This window comes from Sus scrofa, chromosome 9, assembly GCF_000003025.6.
Source record: "Sus scrofa isolate TJ Tabasco breed Duroc chromosome 9, Sscrofa11.1, whole genome shotgun sequence".
In the NCBI taxonomy this organism is placed as follows: domain Eukaryota; kingdom Metazoa; phylum Chordata; class Mammalia; order Artiodactyla; family Suidae; genus Sus; species Sus scrofa.
Window position 1 is genome coordinate 19770441 of NC_010451.4, and position 16677 is coordinate 19787117.

The 16677-nt window shown below is 39.8% G+C and overlaps 1 protein-coding gene across 3 annotated transcripts in view; it reads left to right on the forward strand.

Annotated features, from left to right (window-relative positions):
* Positions 1-16677, forward strand: part of CCDC83 (coiled-coil domain containing 83) — a 48272-nt gene that overhangs the window by 1197 nt on the left and 30398 nt on the right. The window contains exons 1-3 of one of the 3 annotated variants that reach the window (XR_002335563.1): positions 1643-3265; positions 4134-4256; positions 5145-5713. Coding sequence is in view for 1 of the 3 variants with exons in the window: in XM_021062606.1 (XP_020918265.1) it covers positions 5173-5267; positions 9131-9215 (180 nt within the window). In the remaining 2 variants the exon portion in view is untranslated. Of the gene's footprint in view, positions 1-1642; positions 4257-5144; positions 5714-9130; positions 9216-16677 lie in introns of those variants that run through there. The other 2 variants (XM_021062606.1, XR_002335564.1) reach the window with 2 other exon arrangements.

The window sequence follows — 16677 nt, forward strand, 5'->3', positions numbered from 1 at the left end:
CCCCTCCCACTGCAGGTACTTTATAAACCTCACCTGTCTAATCCATAGCCTGGTTTGTCCTGGCTGCCGGCAGCATCGTTCAAATTAGGACACTTGGTTTCTTTTATTATTTGCTAGATTTGGATAGTAGCTTGTTTCCTCACTCCCCTTCTTACTCCGTAATTCTCTGCTGGGAGGAGAGAGTCGAGGAAGTGACTGGGAGGTAGGAAATGTCCCATCTGAGAAAAAAGAAAAAAAAATTGTGTGAAGGCAGAGAAGGAAAATAATAGACTGGGTATTTATCAGTGTGTGCAATTACGGCTCATGGATTTCCTTTCCACCCTCCCCGGCAAGACCCCGCCCCAGCTGGTCCTCTTTATTCGCCACTGCTCTTTGAAGGGGAAAAGGGTTGTTATTCTCCTCTGCCATCCGAATGTAAAAGTATTTCCACCATCCTCACAATATTCTCTTCACGGTGGTTTCTTTTCTTTTTTGTCCCTTCTAAAATTGAAGGACAACAGGAATTGAAAAAAATATATAGTTCTGGTAGAAAACTTAGTATAATATACTGCATTTCAAACTATTATTAGCAATTCTGGATCAGAAGACAGACCAATTTTTAAGCTAAGAATCCAATATAATTTGAGTTCAAAAATGTGCCAATGACCAAAAGATTTGTATTGGTGAAGAAAATACATGCTAATGTAACACCACATCATCAATCGAGCAAGTGAAAAGTTGAAAATATCACCTATGCAGATTATATTATATATATATTTTTTTGACTTTTTAGGGCTGCCCCCAAGACATGTGGAAGTTCCCAGGCTAGGGATCCAATTGGAGCTACAGCTGCTGGCCTACACCACAGCCACATCAGATCCTAGCGAGTCTGTGACCTATACCACAGCTCATAGCAACACCAGATCCTTAACCCACTGATCGAGGCCAGGGATCGAACCAGCAACCTCTTGGTTTCTAATCAGATTTGTTTCCACTGAGCCATGACAGGAACTCCTATCCAGATATTTTTAAATACGTTGATTTGAAAATATGGTTATTTAATATAGCTCCAGAATGGCTGTGTTTTACATTTTAGAGCTGTTTGGGGCTATATATCCATAATCTATACAAAGAGAAGTAGGTCTGGAATTTTGTAAAACTGAGTTTTAGGTGATATTATCACTACTAAGAGGCTTTAAATGCATACAGGTTTTTTTTTTTTTTAATATGCTGGAGAGTATTTCTAAAATGTTTTTAATTATATTAAAAGTGTATTCTAGCCTGAGTGAGCATTTGAGTTTAAAAGTTATTTTACTTTCCAAATTCAGGGTACATACAACATTGTGAGCAAATAAATAAGGCCACTGGGAAAGAACCTGAGCATGCATTATTTACCCATCATTCAAATCAGACATTTACTGAACATCTAATTTGTGCCCATGGGAGATGCTAATCTGTGTGCCAACATCTGTTTTTGGTTTTGTTTTGTTTTGTTTTGGCTGCACCCACGGCATATGGACATTCCTAGGCCAGGGGCTGACTCTGAGCCACACCTGCGACCTACTCCAAAGCTGCAGCAACGCTGAATCCTTAACCCACTTCTGGGCCAGGGATCAAACCACACCTCAGCAGCAACCCAGGCCATGGCAGAGACAATGCTGTATCCTTAACCTGCTGTGCTACAGCAGGAACTCCCCAACATCTATTTTTGAATTCCCAAAGACAGGAGTTGCTGAAGCTGTTATTTAGTATTTAAGGAGTTGTTTTGGTTGAAGGTGCGTGCCTTGATAGGTAGATGTGTGCCTTTTAAGTAAGACTGCTCTTTAACGAAGGCTTTTGGAAGGATGGCATTATTATTGTTGTTGGTTGACTTACATAATCTTATAGCTGATTAATGGCAAAGCCACATCTAGACTTCAAGACTTCCAACACCCTCATAGAGATTGTTTAACTAAATCGTGCTCGCCACCCGGATGGAATCTTATTGCGAACTTTTGTCATTACTAATGCTATTACATAAATATCTTCCATTTTAATCTACATTTATATAGAACATTAGCTAAAAAACATCAGGATCCATTTCAAATGTCTAGAAAGGCCTTAGAGCAGGACTGCCATCCCTTCCAGCCTCCACAATATTATGAAAGGGGTCATTAAGAGACTTCTGGATATTCGTGGCTCCACAAAATCATGACAAAAAGTCATGAGGAGCTTTCTAGGTGTTGAGCCAGGATTCTGAGACTGTGCAGGAAGGGACACACTCCTTGTTGTAGGGATAATTTTACAGAGTCAAGGAAAGCATGATGGGCTAACAGTACATTAGAGGAAGATGGCAATTATATGTCACTTTTTACTTAATAGACTTTTATTTTTTTTATTTTACTAAATAGACTTCTTACTTTTCCCTGAGGAGCAGGGAGGGAGTATTTTCTGAAACAGTTTCTGACAGAAAATGACTATGAACTAGTCTCTGGAAAGGCTGGACATCTGAGTCCTTCGAACCCTGCCTCCTCACCTGCCCTCACACTACATGTGTGTGTTATTGATGCCCAGAGTTGGGAAAGGAAGAACAGATGGGCACAAAAGGTCATGCCCTGGGCACAGATCACGGTAGCATTCTTTACTTGCATGGTTTTTTAAAGTCTTTTAAAGTTGCTCATTAATTTTTTTAAAGTTCTGTTGGAGTATGCTTCTTTCTTCCTGTCGGTCTGAGACCTCACCTCTTCTGTGTTTTATAACCAGGGGCCAGGTAAATTGCCACACACAGGACGGAATAGACGTTTGCAGGTACTGGCAAAACAGATTAGATGTCCACCTGTCAGGAAATCTTCTCAGTGAAATCTTCCTGGAAAATAATTACCTTGCTCTGTGGATAATTTCTAGAACGCTCACCTTTTTCTGAGATAGAAATCCTCTAGGTGGTCAGGCACTGTAAACCCTGGTAAATGTTTATGAAAATTCCTGTCGTTTGTAGGACATTATCTAATGCAAAAGTCCATTTTGAGGCAATGTCAGTAGCTCGTCGGAAAAAGTCAGTTATTAAGCAGGCAATCCCATTGGCTTACTAATTTTCTGGAAAGCATATGAAACAATAAACCTTAATATAGTTTATGCATAAATCATTTGTGCTTAATGGATCCGCATTTTCACTCATGTTTTATTCAAACCCTTTGCCTAAGCTGCAGTTAGGTAACTAATTGCACATTGGTCGGAAAGTTGAAAACATAAGAAGCAACTGAGCAAGATGAGGTCATTATTTTCCTCCAGCACCAGATGGGTACCACAGGTGGGTACCATAACACTGGATCTCTTCCATATGATGCAGAAAGAAAATTAGAGATTAATGTTGTTTAAGCTTTAAAATATTTTATTATAAACGTTTTTGTTAAATACTGAGTTACTGTAAAATGAAATACTTGACAACATGCTGTTTTTGTGTAACAGTCAAGTTAAAAATTTTAATTCTAAAATAGAAAATAATATAAAAATTAAACAGCATCGAAGAGAAAAGAAAGCAATTTTTTTTTTCTTCACTATAAGTTGCTGTGAACTGTGATGGTATAATGAAACATTTTGGTAGGGAGCTTATGGAATTATTCTCCATACTTTGATATCTAAGAAGAGATCACTTAATATATTACTCTGCCTTAATGTATTAAATCTTTTTATGTGTCACCTTTATAATTTTCAGTGAAAAGTATCATAGTATATTGGCATTTACGTATGCTAGAGATGAACACTCTTGGCTAGGAAAGAAAAGTCTCAGACACAAAGACTGAGCCTCCCTGGGGGTCTGGGCATGCAAGCAGCATATCTGCAGGGGAAAAATATGTTTTCATTTCAGGGAGTTTCGCTGTGGACCTGAATGATATATGGAGATTGCCGATTCAGTGATCCAAATCAGTGATGAAGGCTGGCAGTAGCAAACCACACGGATTAGTCTTTACACCTCTCATCATACTTGGCAGCAGGCACACTCCCTCTGTCTTAGTTACCTGAAGCTTAGAGAAGCATAGTCTGGAGCTATAACGAAAGGGGCAAAATACTTTTAAAGTCTTTCTATATGGCAGACACTATGCTAGATTGCTTTAACCCTTAGCTTATTTAATCCTTGCCACAGCACTTAGAATAAGATTTTTGTTCTCACTTTACAGGTGATGGAACTAAAACTCAGAAAGATTAAGTAACCTCTGCAAGGTCGCAAAGATAATAGGTGGTGGATCTAGAATTAAAACCTGCCTGCCTGATTTATCCAAGGACGGCCTCTGCTGAGCCAGGTGGGGAAAGGCAGTGATGCACAAGAATGACGTCATCCCCGCTCTCCTCTGTGCAGCGATTTGAGCAATAATCGCAAAGGTTATGTCCTTCCTGTCACACCCACCTCCTAATACATTGACTGAAGATGAGGCACTTATTTTCTTGAACTTAGTAAAAATCAAAAGCGAAAAACCTGTTAAGGAAGACAATGATCTTAATAGATGTATGTTAATACCCATACTAAAGCCACAAAATCTATGAAGTATTCCTGTTTACCATGAAACTCTAAGAACAGTGGTCCTGGTTTTCCCTTTTAAAAAATATTTTTGAGGAGTTCCTGCTGTGGTGCTGCAGGTTAAGGATCCAGGGTTGTCTCTGCAGCAGCTTGGGTCACAGCTGTGGCTTGGATTTGATGCCTTGCCCAGGAATTTCCATATGCTACAGATACTACCAAAAAGTACAACTATATCTTATATATATTATTATCTATTATATATTTTATATATATATATATGTCCTTTTGTCTTTTTGCCTTTTCTAGGGCCGCTCCTGTGGCATATGGAGGTTCCCAGGCTAGGGGTCGAATTGGAGCTGTAGCCGCTGGCCTATGCCACAGCCACAGCAACGTGGGATCTGAGCCACGTCTGCAACCTACACCACAGCTCACAGCAATGCCGGATCCTTAACCCACTGAGCAAGGCCAGGGATCGAACCCGCACCTCATGGTTCCTAGTCAGATTTGTTAACCATTGCACCACGACGAGAACTCCTATTTTTGATAATTTTATTATTAGTTGCCAAATTAATTAATAGCTGATGAAAAGTTACTGTTATGATAATATTATCATATTAAACACAAGTAGAGGGACAAAAAATTTATTTACTTTTCCTATGTCTCTTTCAAACAGGTATACTTCTTACTAGCTAAGCAACACAATGGAAAACACAGCAAAAGCAAATAAAAAGGATATCCAAGATGGGCCACCAAAAGAAGTCAAACTGCCTACCAGTGAAGCACTTCTAGATTATCAGTAAGCTTAGATTATGAAATCCAAAAGTTTCCCTACACGAGGGGCCATCATTGCTAAGACTCACATAAATCCAGTGGAAAATAAAGTGCTCAAAAGCTGTCAAGGAAGCTGGATTGAAGGTGGACTGAAGACGGGGAACTTTGACTATAACATAAGCCAAGTGGTAGCTATGAAATAGCATTCCTGAATGTGGTTTTGGCTTCCTTCCTCCCTCCCTCCGTTGTATTATTAGTCATTCTCTCACACAGACATAGCAGCTTGCTGGAGTACCTCTTCAAACACAGCACGGAATAGTTAGTGTATATTTATGGAAGAGTAAAAGAAGTTTTTTTTTTTTTTAATTTCTAGACATTCCAATTTGCATTATCTCCAAATGCCTACAGATCAAATCCAAGTGATTTAGAGATAATTGTTTTTAATAAGAGCCTTTCTTTTTTTCCTTTCCTTTTTTTTTTTTTTTTTTTTTTTTTTTTTAGGGCCGCACTTGCAGCATATGGAAGCTCTCAGGCCAGGAGTCAAATCAGAGCTGCAGCAATGCAGGATCCAAGGCACATCTGTGACCTACACTGCAGCTTGTGGCAACGTCACATCTGCAACCCACTGAGGGGGGCCAGGGATTGAATCTGCATCCTCATGAATACTAGTCTGGTTCTTAACCCACTGAGCCACAACAGGAACTCCTTTAATAAGAGTATCTCTTAATGTCTCTGTCCCAGGATCTAGAGACAAAACTAGAGGTGACAGCTATTCTACGTTTAGGTTTTATCCAGCTAATGGAGAGTAAGCCCCTGGAGAGCTTTTGAACCCCAACTCTGGGTACAGGGTAGGTGTTTCAATATGCGGCACTTAGGGAGTGAATGAATACGTATCAGTCTTTTTTCAAATAAGACTGTACTTCATTCATGCGTGTTGAACAAGTATGTGAATGTTTACCAAACACAAGGTGAGTGCTGGACACTGGAGGGCCACCTGCTCCCTGCCCTAATGAAGCATGGGAGTTGGACATTAAACAAAGAGTCCAGTCTTAAAAAAAAAAAAAAAAACTACATGGCTCTAAATAAGGAGCTATGAAAGAAAGGTATGTGGGCTGAAGGGCTTGCCATAGTCAGAGGGATCAGGAAAAGCTTGTTTGGGGAAGTGATGTGTGAGCAAATCTCTGAAAGGGGAAGAGTGTTGTGGAGACAGAGAGGGATGGACAGAGGGGCTTGTGGAAAGAGGCTGGGACCCGGGGGAAGAGCTTATCACAGCCTGGGAACTGAGAGAAGGCAGAGTGAGGGAGAGAGGGCAACTCTGACTGTGGTGCGGGCACTGTCGATGAGCAGACCCCTGTGGAACACTTGGGAGTGGGGAGCCATTCCCTGGAGGGGGACGAGGTTGCAAGTGAGGGGCCCCAAGTCTGGCAACTAGGTCTTTAAGAGAATTATTTTTTAAACCTTCAGGGAAAACCCATCTCCTTCTTGTAAGACTCCAGATCCATTCATATGATCCTTTCAGAATAGAGAGAAAGGGTTGGAACACTGAGAAACATCCATGGGAGGTGACCTTGACTTTCCACTTGAGATAACATTCAGTAATGACCAGAAACGACCTGCCCTCATTTCTCAGCATAACTGAACACTTCTCTCATCTTACGAGAGATGGACAAAAAGTCCAGCTCTGGGGAGTTCCTGTCGTGGCTCAGCAGAATGAATCTGACTAGTATCCATGAGGACGCAGGTTTGATCCCTGGCCTCGCTCAGTGGGTTAAGGATCTGACATTGCCGTGAGCTGTGGTGTAGGTCATAGACACCGATGGCTCGGATCCAGTGTTGCTGTGGCTGTGGCGTAGGCCGGCAGCTGTAGCTCCGATTGGACTCCTAGCCTGGGAACCTCCATATGCTGCAGATGCAGCCCTGAAAAAAACAAACAAACAAAAAGTCCAGCTCTGTGACCACAGTCTCGTCTGTAATTTGCTCCCACAGCTCACAATGATGACATCTAGTTACAGCTCCTTCTCTCTGGGTCAACCATAGGCCAGTCTTTCTCCTCTTTAATAGAGTTTTACAAAAAAGGAAAACACTTAAAACCTCTCATGATCTAGAGCAAGATGTAAATTGCACATTCCCACATTCTCTTTCCTCTGTTAAAACTAAATAAATAGGCCTCACCGGGCTCTGCTAGTTACACTTTGCTCATTCCCTGTGTTCCCAGGTGACAGGGCCTCTGTCACAGGACAAAGAGCCAAGACAGCCCCGTCACCATCTGAGGAGGGAGTGTGCAAGGGTCTGCGGGCAGCATATTTCCTCTTACACAATCTCAGCTCCCAACCAAGAGCTGAGCACACATCGTAGGTAGTCAGTGATTTCTGAAGCTTTAAAAAACCTCTCTCAAGAAAATTAAGTAATGAGCCTCTGTGGTTGTTTGTGAAGAGCTGGGCCTGCCAATGCTGAATCTATAAAATCATCACCTCTTCATCCCCCCATCGCCACCCCTTATCCTCGGGGAATAAGTTCCAGGATCTCAGTGGATGCCTGAAATCACCTATTGTACCAAACCCTGTATATGCTATGTTTTTTCCCACACGCATACCTATGATAAAGGTATGATGCATGAATGGGAACGCTGATCAATTTAAATGGTAGAATTTTGGAACCGAAGAGGAACCACAGGGCTCATCTCCTTTCATTCTCTTGTCTATAAAAGAATAAGCATGGCCTAAATAGGTCGAGTCTTTCAGCAGATAGTGGAGAACCAGTCCTAAGACCCAAGTGGCTTAGTATACAACAGGGCTTTTGGCTTCTAAAGGAATTGCTCATTTGGTTTTTATATTGTATTTTTCTCTTCATTTGGAAAGGAGGAGCCTTATTTTTCTCTCAAATAAATTTATAATATCATAGTTTAAATGACGTTTGGAGGAGGTGCTGAGGACATAAAATTCCAATTCAACTGAAATTTACTAAGCACTTTATGCTAGAAACATTCACATGTGATTTCTTATTTTAATCCTCATAAAAGTACACGGAGCTGGGGATTGTCATCTTGCCATTAACAGCTTGGAAATTGAGGCTCAAAGAATGACTTGTTGGAGGTCATGTAGGTAGGAAGATTTAGGGACAGCACTCAACACCGGACTTTCTCATTCTTCAACCTTCGCTCTGTTCACTACACCACACAGGTGCTGTATGTTGGTTTTGCTTTTACATTGAGTCAAGGGGGTTACACGGAGCTACTTCTGTTCTTCTTTTTTGGTCTCAGATTTAAAGTTGTAAGATTTATGAGGTAATAGACATATACTTAACACTTCAGAGAGCTATCAAACAGCCTCTACCAAAATCTTTCTGTAGTTTTCTCTCTCTCTTTCATACCTAACAGAGGCTCAACAAATTCTTGTTGGGTGTTAGAGAAACGTGTTTTTGTCAAGAAAGCAGCTTTTACTATTTACAGAAGAGATGGTACACTAATAAAAGGAACCAACAGGTCAGTCTGATTTACCTGATTACTGCAAGAAGATGTGCTCGCTCCTAGAAAGCCTTTGTTTTGTCATTTTTGCCTGAATGTTTTTAAAATGTTAGAAAGCATGTTTTCTGTACGCCCTTTCTTAGATTCCCTTTAAGCTGAATTATTTATACATAACTAGAAAGCATAAAAATTATGACTATGAAATATAAATGGGGATTGATAAAAAACTTGAACTTATCTAATACATATTTTAGTGAGTAAAATATACTCAGAAACACAAGATCACTTGAGATTTTTATCTCTACATGGGTTTTTATAAATATGTAATACTTTAATTCAAATAATTGGGTTTAATTTTAAAATTTTGTCTCATAGATTTTTTTCCTAAGGTAAATAATTGTAACACATCTTATCTTTGTTGTCAGCTGTCAGATAAAGGAAAATGCAGTAGAACGATTCATGGTTCAAATAAAGAAACTTAGGGAAAAGAACCAAAAGTATCAAGAAAGAGTAAGTACAAAATTTAAAGGCCAATATCTAGTCATTAAACATTTACACGAATGCTTTAAAAAATTGAGTTATAATGAAATGTATGCTAGGAAATTATTCTCTTTAAGTGCTTGGAACTGATTAATTTACAATGTATTTAAATGTATTTTTGTACGTGTGAGGCAAGAAAGTACTGCTGTTCCTATTAATTATAATGGCAAAGGAAGTCGGCTCGAATTGTGCTATTTGGATCGTGAGGACACTGAATCTTATGTTCAAAATTTTAAAGCTCTACAACCACATTTATCTTTTAATTTCTTATTTAACCAAACTATAACACATTGGTTCTCTATTTTTAATTTCTGTATCTGTTTTCTTTTAGGTTTTCAGAGTGTGCATTTGTAAATATCTGAAAAACACAATCTCAGTTGTTAAAATGACTAATTTATTATTTAAGACGATATATTGCTTTTATAAAATCAGAATGAAATGAATAGCATATAAGTGCTGTATATGACCATCAGGACTAAAGACCAACAGAAATAAAGTTGGGAAGCAGTAAATGGTAATTCACACAACTCAGCCCTTAAGGCATCTCATAAATTAGGAAATACTGAGGGTGTCCCCTATTGAAACGTTTATTTTATGAGTTCCCATCGTGGCGCAGTGGTTAACGAATCTGACTGGGAACCATGAGGTTGTGGGTTCGATCCTTGGCCTTGCTCAGTATGTTAAGGATCTGGCATTGCCGTGAGCTATGGTGTGGGTCGCAGATTCGGCTCAGATCCCGCGTTGCTGTGGCTCTGGCGTAGGCAGGAGGCTACAGCTCCGATTAGACCCCTAGCCTGGGAACCTCCATATGCCAAGGGAGCGGCTCAAGAAAAGGCAAAAAGACAAAAAAAAAAAATTATTTTATATGGACCCTGAAACTTGCACACCTCTTCTATTTGGCTTTTGTCTAGAGAGGCTATATCTACAAATTTTTATGGAATCTGGGTCAGAGATCTGAATTTGCATCCTAGCAAATACAAATTTGCATCCTAGCAAGTACAACTTGCTACTGATGTCTTTTTGGTCAAAACTAGTATAAGCCTCAATCTCCCCCTTGTAAAGGGGGATTCCTGTTCCTATTGGGCAAACTCGTTCAGCAAATATTCATTGGACAAGACAAGTTCCTGGTGGTGATATAACTGTGAACCTGATATTATCATGATTCTCAAGGATCGGTCACTTGCAATAGGAACCAAGACAGAAACTCGTCTATGGATGAGAGTGGAAAGGGGAAGTTTGGCCCAGGTGCTTGGAGGCACGTTCCCCCTAATGTGGTTCCAGAGCATGTAAGAGTGAGTTGCCATCGAAGGACCAGTGTACATCCCCCTAGTGGTCCCAGGCCAGCTTTGGGACATCGATTCGGTTGAGGAAAGGACAACAGATCAGGAGGGAGAAATCACTTTCCCATAACCCATCAATGGAGCCAGAGACAAAGTTATTTCCATGAGGATTAGCTCGAGAACATGATAGGTCTAAGTCTGCTCTTGGGATCATTAGTGGACCCAGCAGTGAGGAGCATGGACAGGCAGACTCTAGCTCAACTGTACGTATCCACTTCTTTCCATTTGTGCTGCTGTTGCTATAGTTTAAACCACCATCCCTCTTACCCATCCTTCCTCTAACCAGTACATTTTCCACAATGCAACTAGAATTACCCTTGGAATACGGTAAACCTTTCAGGGCTGAAAACCCTGCAGTGGCTTCCTATTGCACAGAAAATAAAATCCGCAGTCCTTCCAAAAGTCTTAAAGGACCTGCAAGAGCTGACCTGGGTTCACCTCTCCAACCTTGTCTCCAGCCGCCCCACCCTTCACTTACCACTGCTTCTTTTAAGTACTGGAAAACCCCATCTCTTTCGTGTTATGGTAACTTTACAACAGAAGCTGTTTCCTCTTCCCAGAAGGCTTTTCTCTTGGCTAACTCCTTTTCTTTCTCCCAATCTGAGCTGAAATGTTAGGTAAAAATATATCATTCAACTAAAAGCTCTTTAGGCAGCAGCAATCACATCTTATCTTTGTTTCTCCAGAAGGGCTCAGCATGAGTAGATGTTCAGTAAATATTTGTTGAATTGGTTCACACAAACACCAGGGGGAGGACACAATTTTGAGGTCACAGATATTTAAATTGCTAAATTAAACACGGCTCATTAGCAAGACCTACTTTTCAGTTATGTGGAAATCAGAAACGCCCCTCTTCCTTCCCACCCATCATCTCTTCCTCTGTGTTTGGTTTTGTTTAGATGATGCTCCCACTTCCTTTCTTTCTGTTTGCATTCATTGCTTCACTAGCTCATTAGACATTTCCTAGTTCACTATGTGCACAACCTTACCTCCCAGTACATTCTTTCATTCCTACTGCTCCCCTACAGCTGCCCTACCAAAAGTTATTCATGACCAATTAGCCAAGTCCAATGGACTCTTACCCCTCTTTCCTTTAGCAGTTACTCCTTTCGTCCTGAAACTTTCTTCTGTGGGTACCAGGACATCACTTTTTCTTAAATTTCCGCCTACTTCTCTGGCCATTTCTTCTTGGTATTCATTCACCGTTTTTTTTCCCCCTAGAACCACCCTTTAATTAGGGTATTTACCAAAGCTCTAATCTTGACCCTTGTCTTTCACTCCCAAACTCTCTCTTGATTATCTTATTTAACATCATGGCTTCGAATGTCATCTATACGGTGATAATTCTCATATGTATATGTGACAAAATTCATAATCTTGTTGAAAAGGGTTCCCAACCCAATTCTGACTTGTTTGGGTGGAGGCTCCCCTTCACCAATAGGCAATTCTCAGACACCAGCAGGGTGTCCGAGAGTTCATCTCAATCCCGACACTACCTACCTGGAGACAGAATCAGATTCCGAAGGTAAAGGAATCAGTTCCACCAGACCATCTTCCACTTCAGGAAACAGTTGCAAGTCCAGGTTGTTACTTGTACTTCCGGCCAAGTGGGTGTAAATCAGAGGCTTGCACAACCTTCTCCTCAGGTTTGACTAATTTGCTAGAATGGCTCACAGAACTCAGGAAAAGCCATTTAGTCACTAGATCACTGATTTATCATGAAAAGGATATTAAAGCATATGAATCAACACCCAGATAAAGAGATGCATGGAGCAAGGTGCCAAACAAAGGAGTTTCTATCCTTGTGGAGCTTGGGGTCTGGCATGGTGGCACACAGAAACTCTCAGAAAAAGGACCAAATGATTCTTTTTCTTTTCTTTTCTTTTTTTTTTAAATGGAGGCTTCATTACATAATCATGATTGACTAAATCATTGGCCAATAGCAGTTGGTTCAACCTCAAGTTCCTCTCCCTTCCCCAGAAATCAGTGGGGAGAGACTGAAAGTTCCAACCCTCTAATAATTTGGTTGGCTCTCCTTGCAACCAGGCTCCCTCCTGCTCCCCCTGACTATAGGATTCAAAAGTCACTTTCATTAACATAAACCCAGCTGTGATGGCAGAAAATTCCAAGGGTTTCTGGTGCTGCAGTAAGACAAGAACTGTGGGTAAAGACCAAAGATATCTAAGAAAAATATTTTAGTTACCTGAATGATCAAATATATATATTTCTCATAAATTACAATACTACAACTAAACACTAAAAAAAGAGTAGGCGTTCCCGTTGTGACGTAGTGGAAACGAATCCAACTAGTATCCATGAGGACGCAGGTTCAATCCCTGGCCTCGCTCAGTGGGTCCGGGATCCGGTGTTGCCTTGAGTAGGGGTATAGGTCGAAGATACCTCTCGGATCCTGTGTTGCTGTGGTGGTGGTGTAGGCCAGCAGCTATAGCTCTGATTCAACCCCTAACCTGGGAACTTCCACATGCCCCGAGGGTGGCCTTACAAAAAAAAAAAAAAAAAAGGAATCCAAATTAAGTCTCTAGTTCAGTTAATAACACTGTACCAATGTCAATTTCCTGGCTTTTGATATTGTGCTATAGTTAGATAAGATGTTATCATTGGCAAAAGCTGGGTGAATAGAAGATGGGAACTGTGTGTTCTATTCTGGCAACCCTAGTTTTGTTCTTGTGAGTCTTAAAACTTTAAAAAGGCCATGAGATGGTCTTATAACAAAATTAACCCTTTTTTCATAGCTTAATTACTAAATATCCTATTTTATAATGTGATAATTATTCTTTAAATAATAATTTACTTCGCTTCACAAAACATTTTTTAAACATATTGGTGGATATATAAATAAATTTTATTTCCGTATGCAGCTCAAAATTTTTCAGACATAATAAAATTTATAACATTGTCACATTCCCTTTCTGTCTGAAATTCACACAGGATTTGGGAAATTCAATATAGATGTTATGAATTTATATATAGTAATCTTTCTGCAATGCTCAATTACAATTTTTAGGACATGTGATGCTGTTTTAATTTACAAATGAAAAATATCACATTTGAAAAGAATAATTGCGTTAAAAATTTGAGGTAAGAGGACTAGATTCACTTTGAGAACTATTGTGCTAAGTATAAAAAGTAAAAAATGTATTATATTATGCGTTAATATATTATTTATACATTAATGTATTGTGTATTCTATATGTATTACATATTTCTTTGCGAATACAATGTAGTGGTTTTTAAATTATCAATATCTTTGTAAATTTTTTGCCTATATATCATGGTAAATATTTTTGAGCTAGAATTGAATTTAGAAGGCCAATTTTGGAGTTCCTGTTGTGGTGCAGCAGAAAAGAATTTGACTAGGAACCATGAGGTTGTGGGTTCGATCCCTGGCCTCACTCAGTGAGTTAAGGATCCGGTGTTGCTAGTGAGCTGTGATGTAGGTTACAGACTCTGTGGGTTAAGGATCTGGCATTGCCGTGAGCTATGGTATAATTTGCGGATGCAGCTTGGATCCTGTGTTGCTGTGGCTGTGGTGTAGGCTGGCAGCTACAGTTCTGATTAGACCCCTAGCCTGGGAACCTCCATATGCCATGGGTGCAGCCCTAAAAAGACCAAAAAAAAAAAAGAAAAAGAAGGCCATTGTTGCCTTACTAAAATTAACTAGCAGAAGCAAAATCAGATAAAGGATTATTTAGTATTCAGAACATACTTGATAAAGGAAAATTCTACTTTTACAAAATTAAGTGGGAAAGTCCATATTTGGAAAAAGGCTTAACAGTGAAATATTTTGGCAAGGGATTTTTTTCATTGCCATTATTTAAGTTTCTAAAAATATGTCATTTTAAAATAACCTATGACAAGACAAAGTAATTCAACTTATTTATTAAAAACAAAACTTGAATCTGCTTTGCTCAAGAAAATGTAAATTTGAGAATAGCCTAAATAAATTTTTTTTTCAGCTGCTAATATTCATTGACCTTATTTTTTTGTTTGTTTTTTTAGGGCCTCATCTGGGGCATATGGAGGTTCCCAGGCTAGGTGTCCAATCAGAGCTGTAGCCGCCGGCCTATGCCACAGCCGCAGCTGAAGCAACTCAGGATCTGAGTGGTATCTGAAACCCACACCACAGCTCATGGCAATGCCGGATCCCCAACCCATTGAGCGATGCCAGGGATCAAATCCATGTCCTCATGGATGCCAGTCGGGTTCGTTAACTGATGAGCCATGATGGGAACTCCAACCTTCATTTTTAAATTAAACTTTTTGAGGAGTTCCTGCTGTGGCTCAGCAGTAGCAAATCCAACTAGTATCCATGAGGATCCAGGTTCGATCCCTGGCCTCACTCAGTGTGGTTAAGGATCCCGAATTGTGGCAAGCTGCAGTGTAGTTTACAGATGGGCTCGGGTCCAGCATTGCTGTGGCTGTTGCATAGGCCGGCAGCTACAGCTCTGATTCAACTCCTAGCCTGGGAACTTCCACAAGACACACAGGTGGCCCTAAAAAGCAAAACAAAACAAACAAAACTTACGTTTTTGGCTCTAAAATCCTCCATTTCAATAAATAATAAATGTCTTCCAAATATCCCTATTTCCTTCAAAAACTTTCTATAGGACTTCTGACCAAACTGAAGATTCGATGGGAAAGTTTTAGTGCAGCACTAAAAAGCAAATAATAAATAAATAAATACATAAATATATATATAAATAAAATACTCAACACTTCAAAAAAATGAACTTTTTGAGATAATTACAGATTAACATGCAGTTATAACAAAAAACACAGACAGATCCATTACCCAGTTTCCTTTAAAATATTACACAACTATTAATACAATATCACAACCAGTACATTAACTTTGGCAACACCGATGCTCATATAGTTAAGATACAGAACATGTCCATCAGTACAAGTGGAATCCAAATAAAATCTCTAGCTTAGCTAATAACATCTTATTAATTACCATCATATCGAGGATGAAGGCTTCAGCATATGAATTTGGTGAGAGTGAGAACACAAACATTCAGTCGTAGCACAGCACTTCATTCTTTTTTGTGCGTAATAATATTCTGGCTGCACAGATCTGGTGTTAAGCCCCTCCAGTCAATTTTTCATTTCAGTTATTTTACTTTTTAGCTCCAGAATTTCTATTTGGTTCTTTAAATAAAAAATTCTTTTTATTGCTAGTTCTATTTTGTGAGACATCAGTCTCAAACCTTGCTCAAGTTCTTTAGACCTGATTTCCTTAACTCTTGGAACATATTTAAGACAGCTGATTTAAAGTCTTTGTCTAGGAGTTCCCATTGTAGCTCAGTGAGTAATGAACCCAACTAATATCCATGAGGATGTGGATTCAATCCCTGGCCTCACTCAGTGGGTTAAGGATCTGGTGTTGCTGTGACCTGCAGTGAAGGTCACAGACGTGGCTCAAGTCCCGCGTTGCTGTGGTTGTGGTGTTGGCCTCCAATTCAACCTCTAGCCTGGGAATTTCCATATGACACAGGTGTGGCCTTTAAAAAAATAATAATAATAAATAAATAAATAAAAGGAAGCAAAAAAAACCTCTTGGTTGCCTCAAGAACAATTTCTATTGATGGTCTTTTTCCCCTGTGTATAGTAAAAATCCTAAAAATCCCAATAAGAATGTGCATGGGTTATACTTTCTTCTTTCTTTTCATGTCTTGTAATTTTTTGCTGAAAACTGGACACTTAAAATATTATGTGACAACTCCGGAAATTAGATTCTTTCCTTTCCCCAGCATTTGCTTTTGTTGCTGCTCACTGTAGCTGTTGGATGACTTTTCTAAAAAAATTCTCTAAAGCCTATGTTTTTCGTTGTGTGTGGCCCCTGAAGTCTCTGTCTTGCTTAGTGGTTCGCTAATGACGGGACAGAGATTTCCTTAAATGTCTCTAACCAATAAATCTCCCAGCCTTTGCCAAGGGGCTCTGTGTGCCTGCCGGGGCATGCCTTCTGCACTCAGCCAGGCAGTTTACAACTTCGCCCTAACCTTCACTTCTTGCTTCTGCAGACCCTCAAGGTCAGCCAGAGCTGAGAGCTTAGGGCCTCTCTAGGTCCT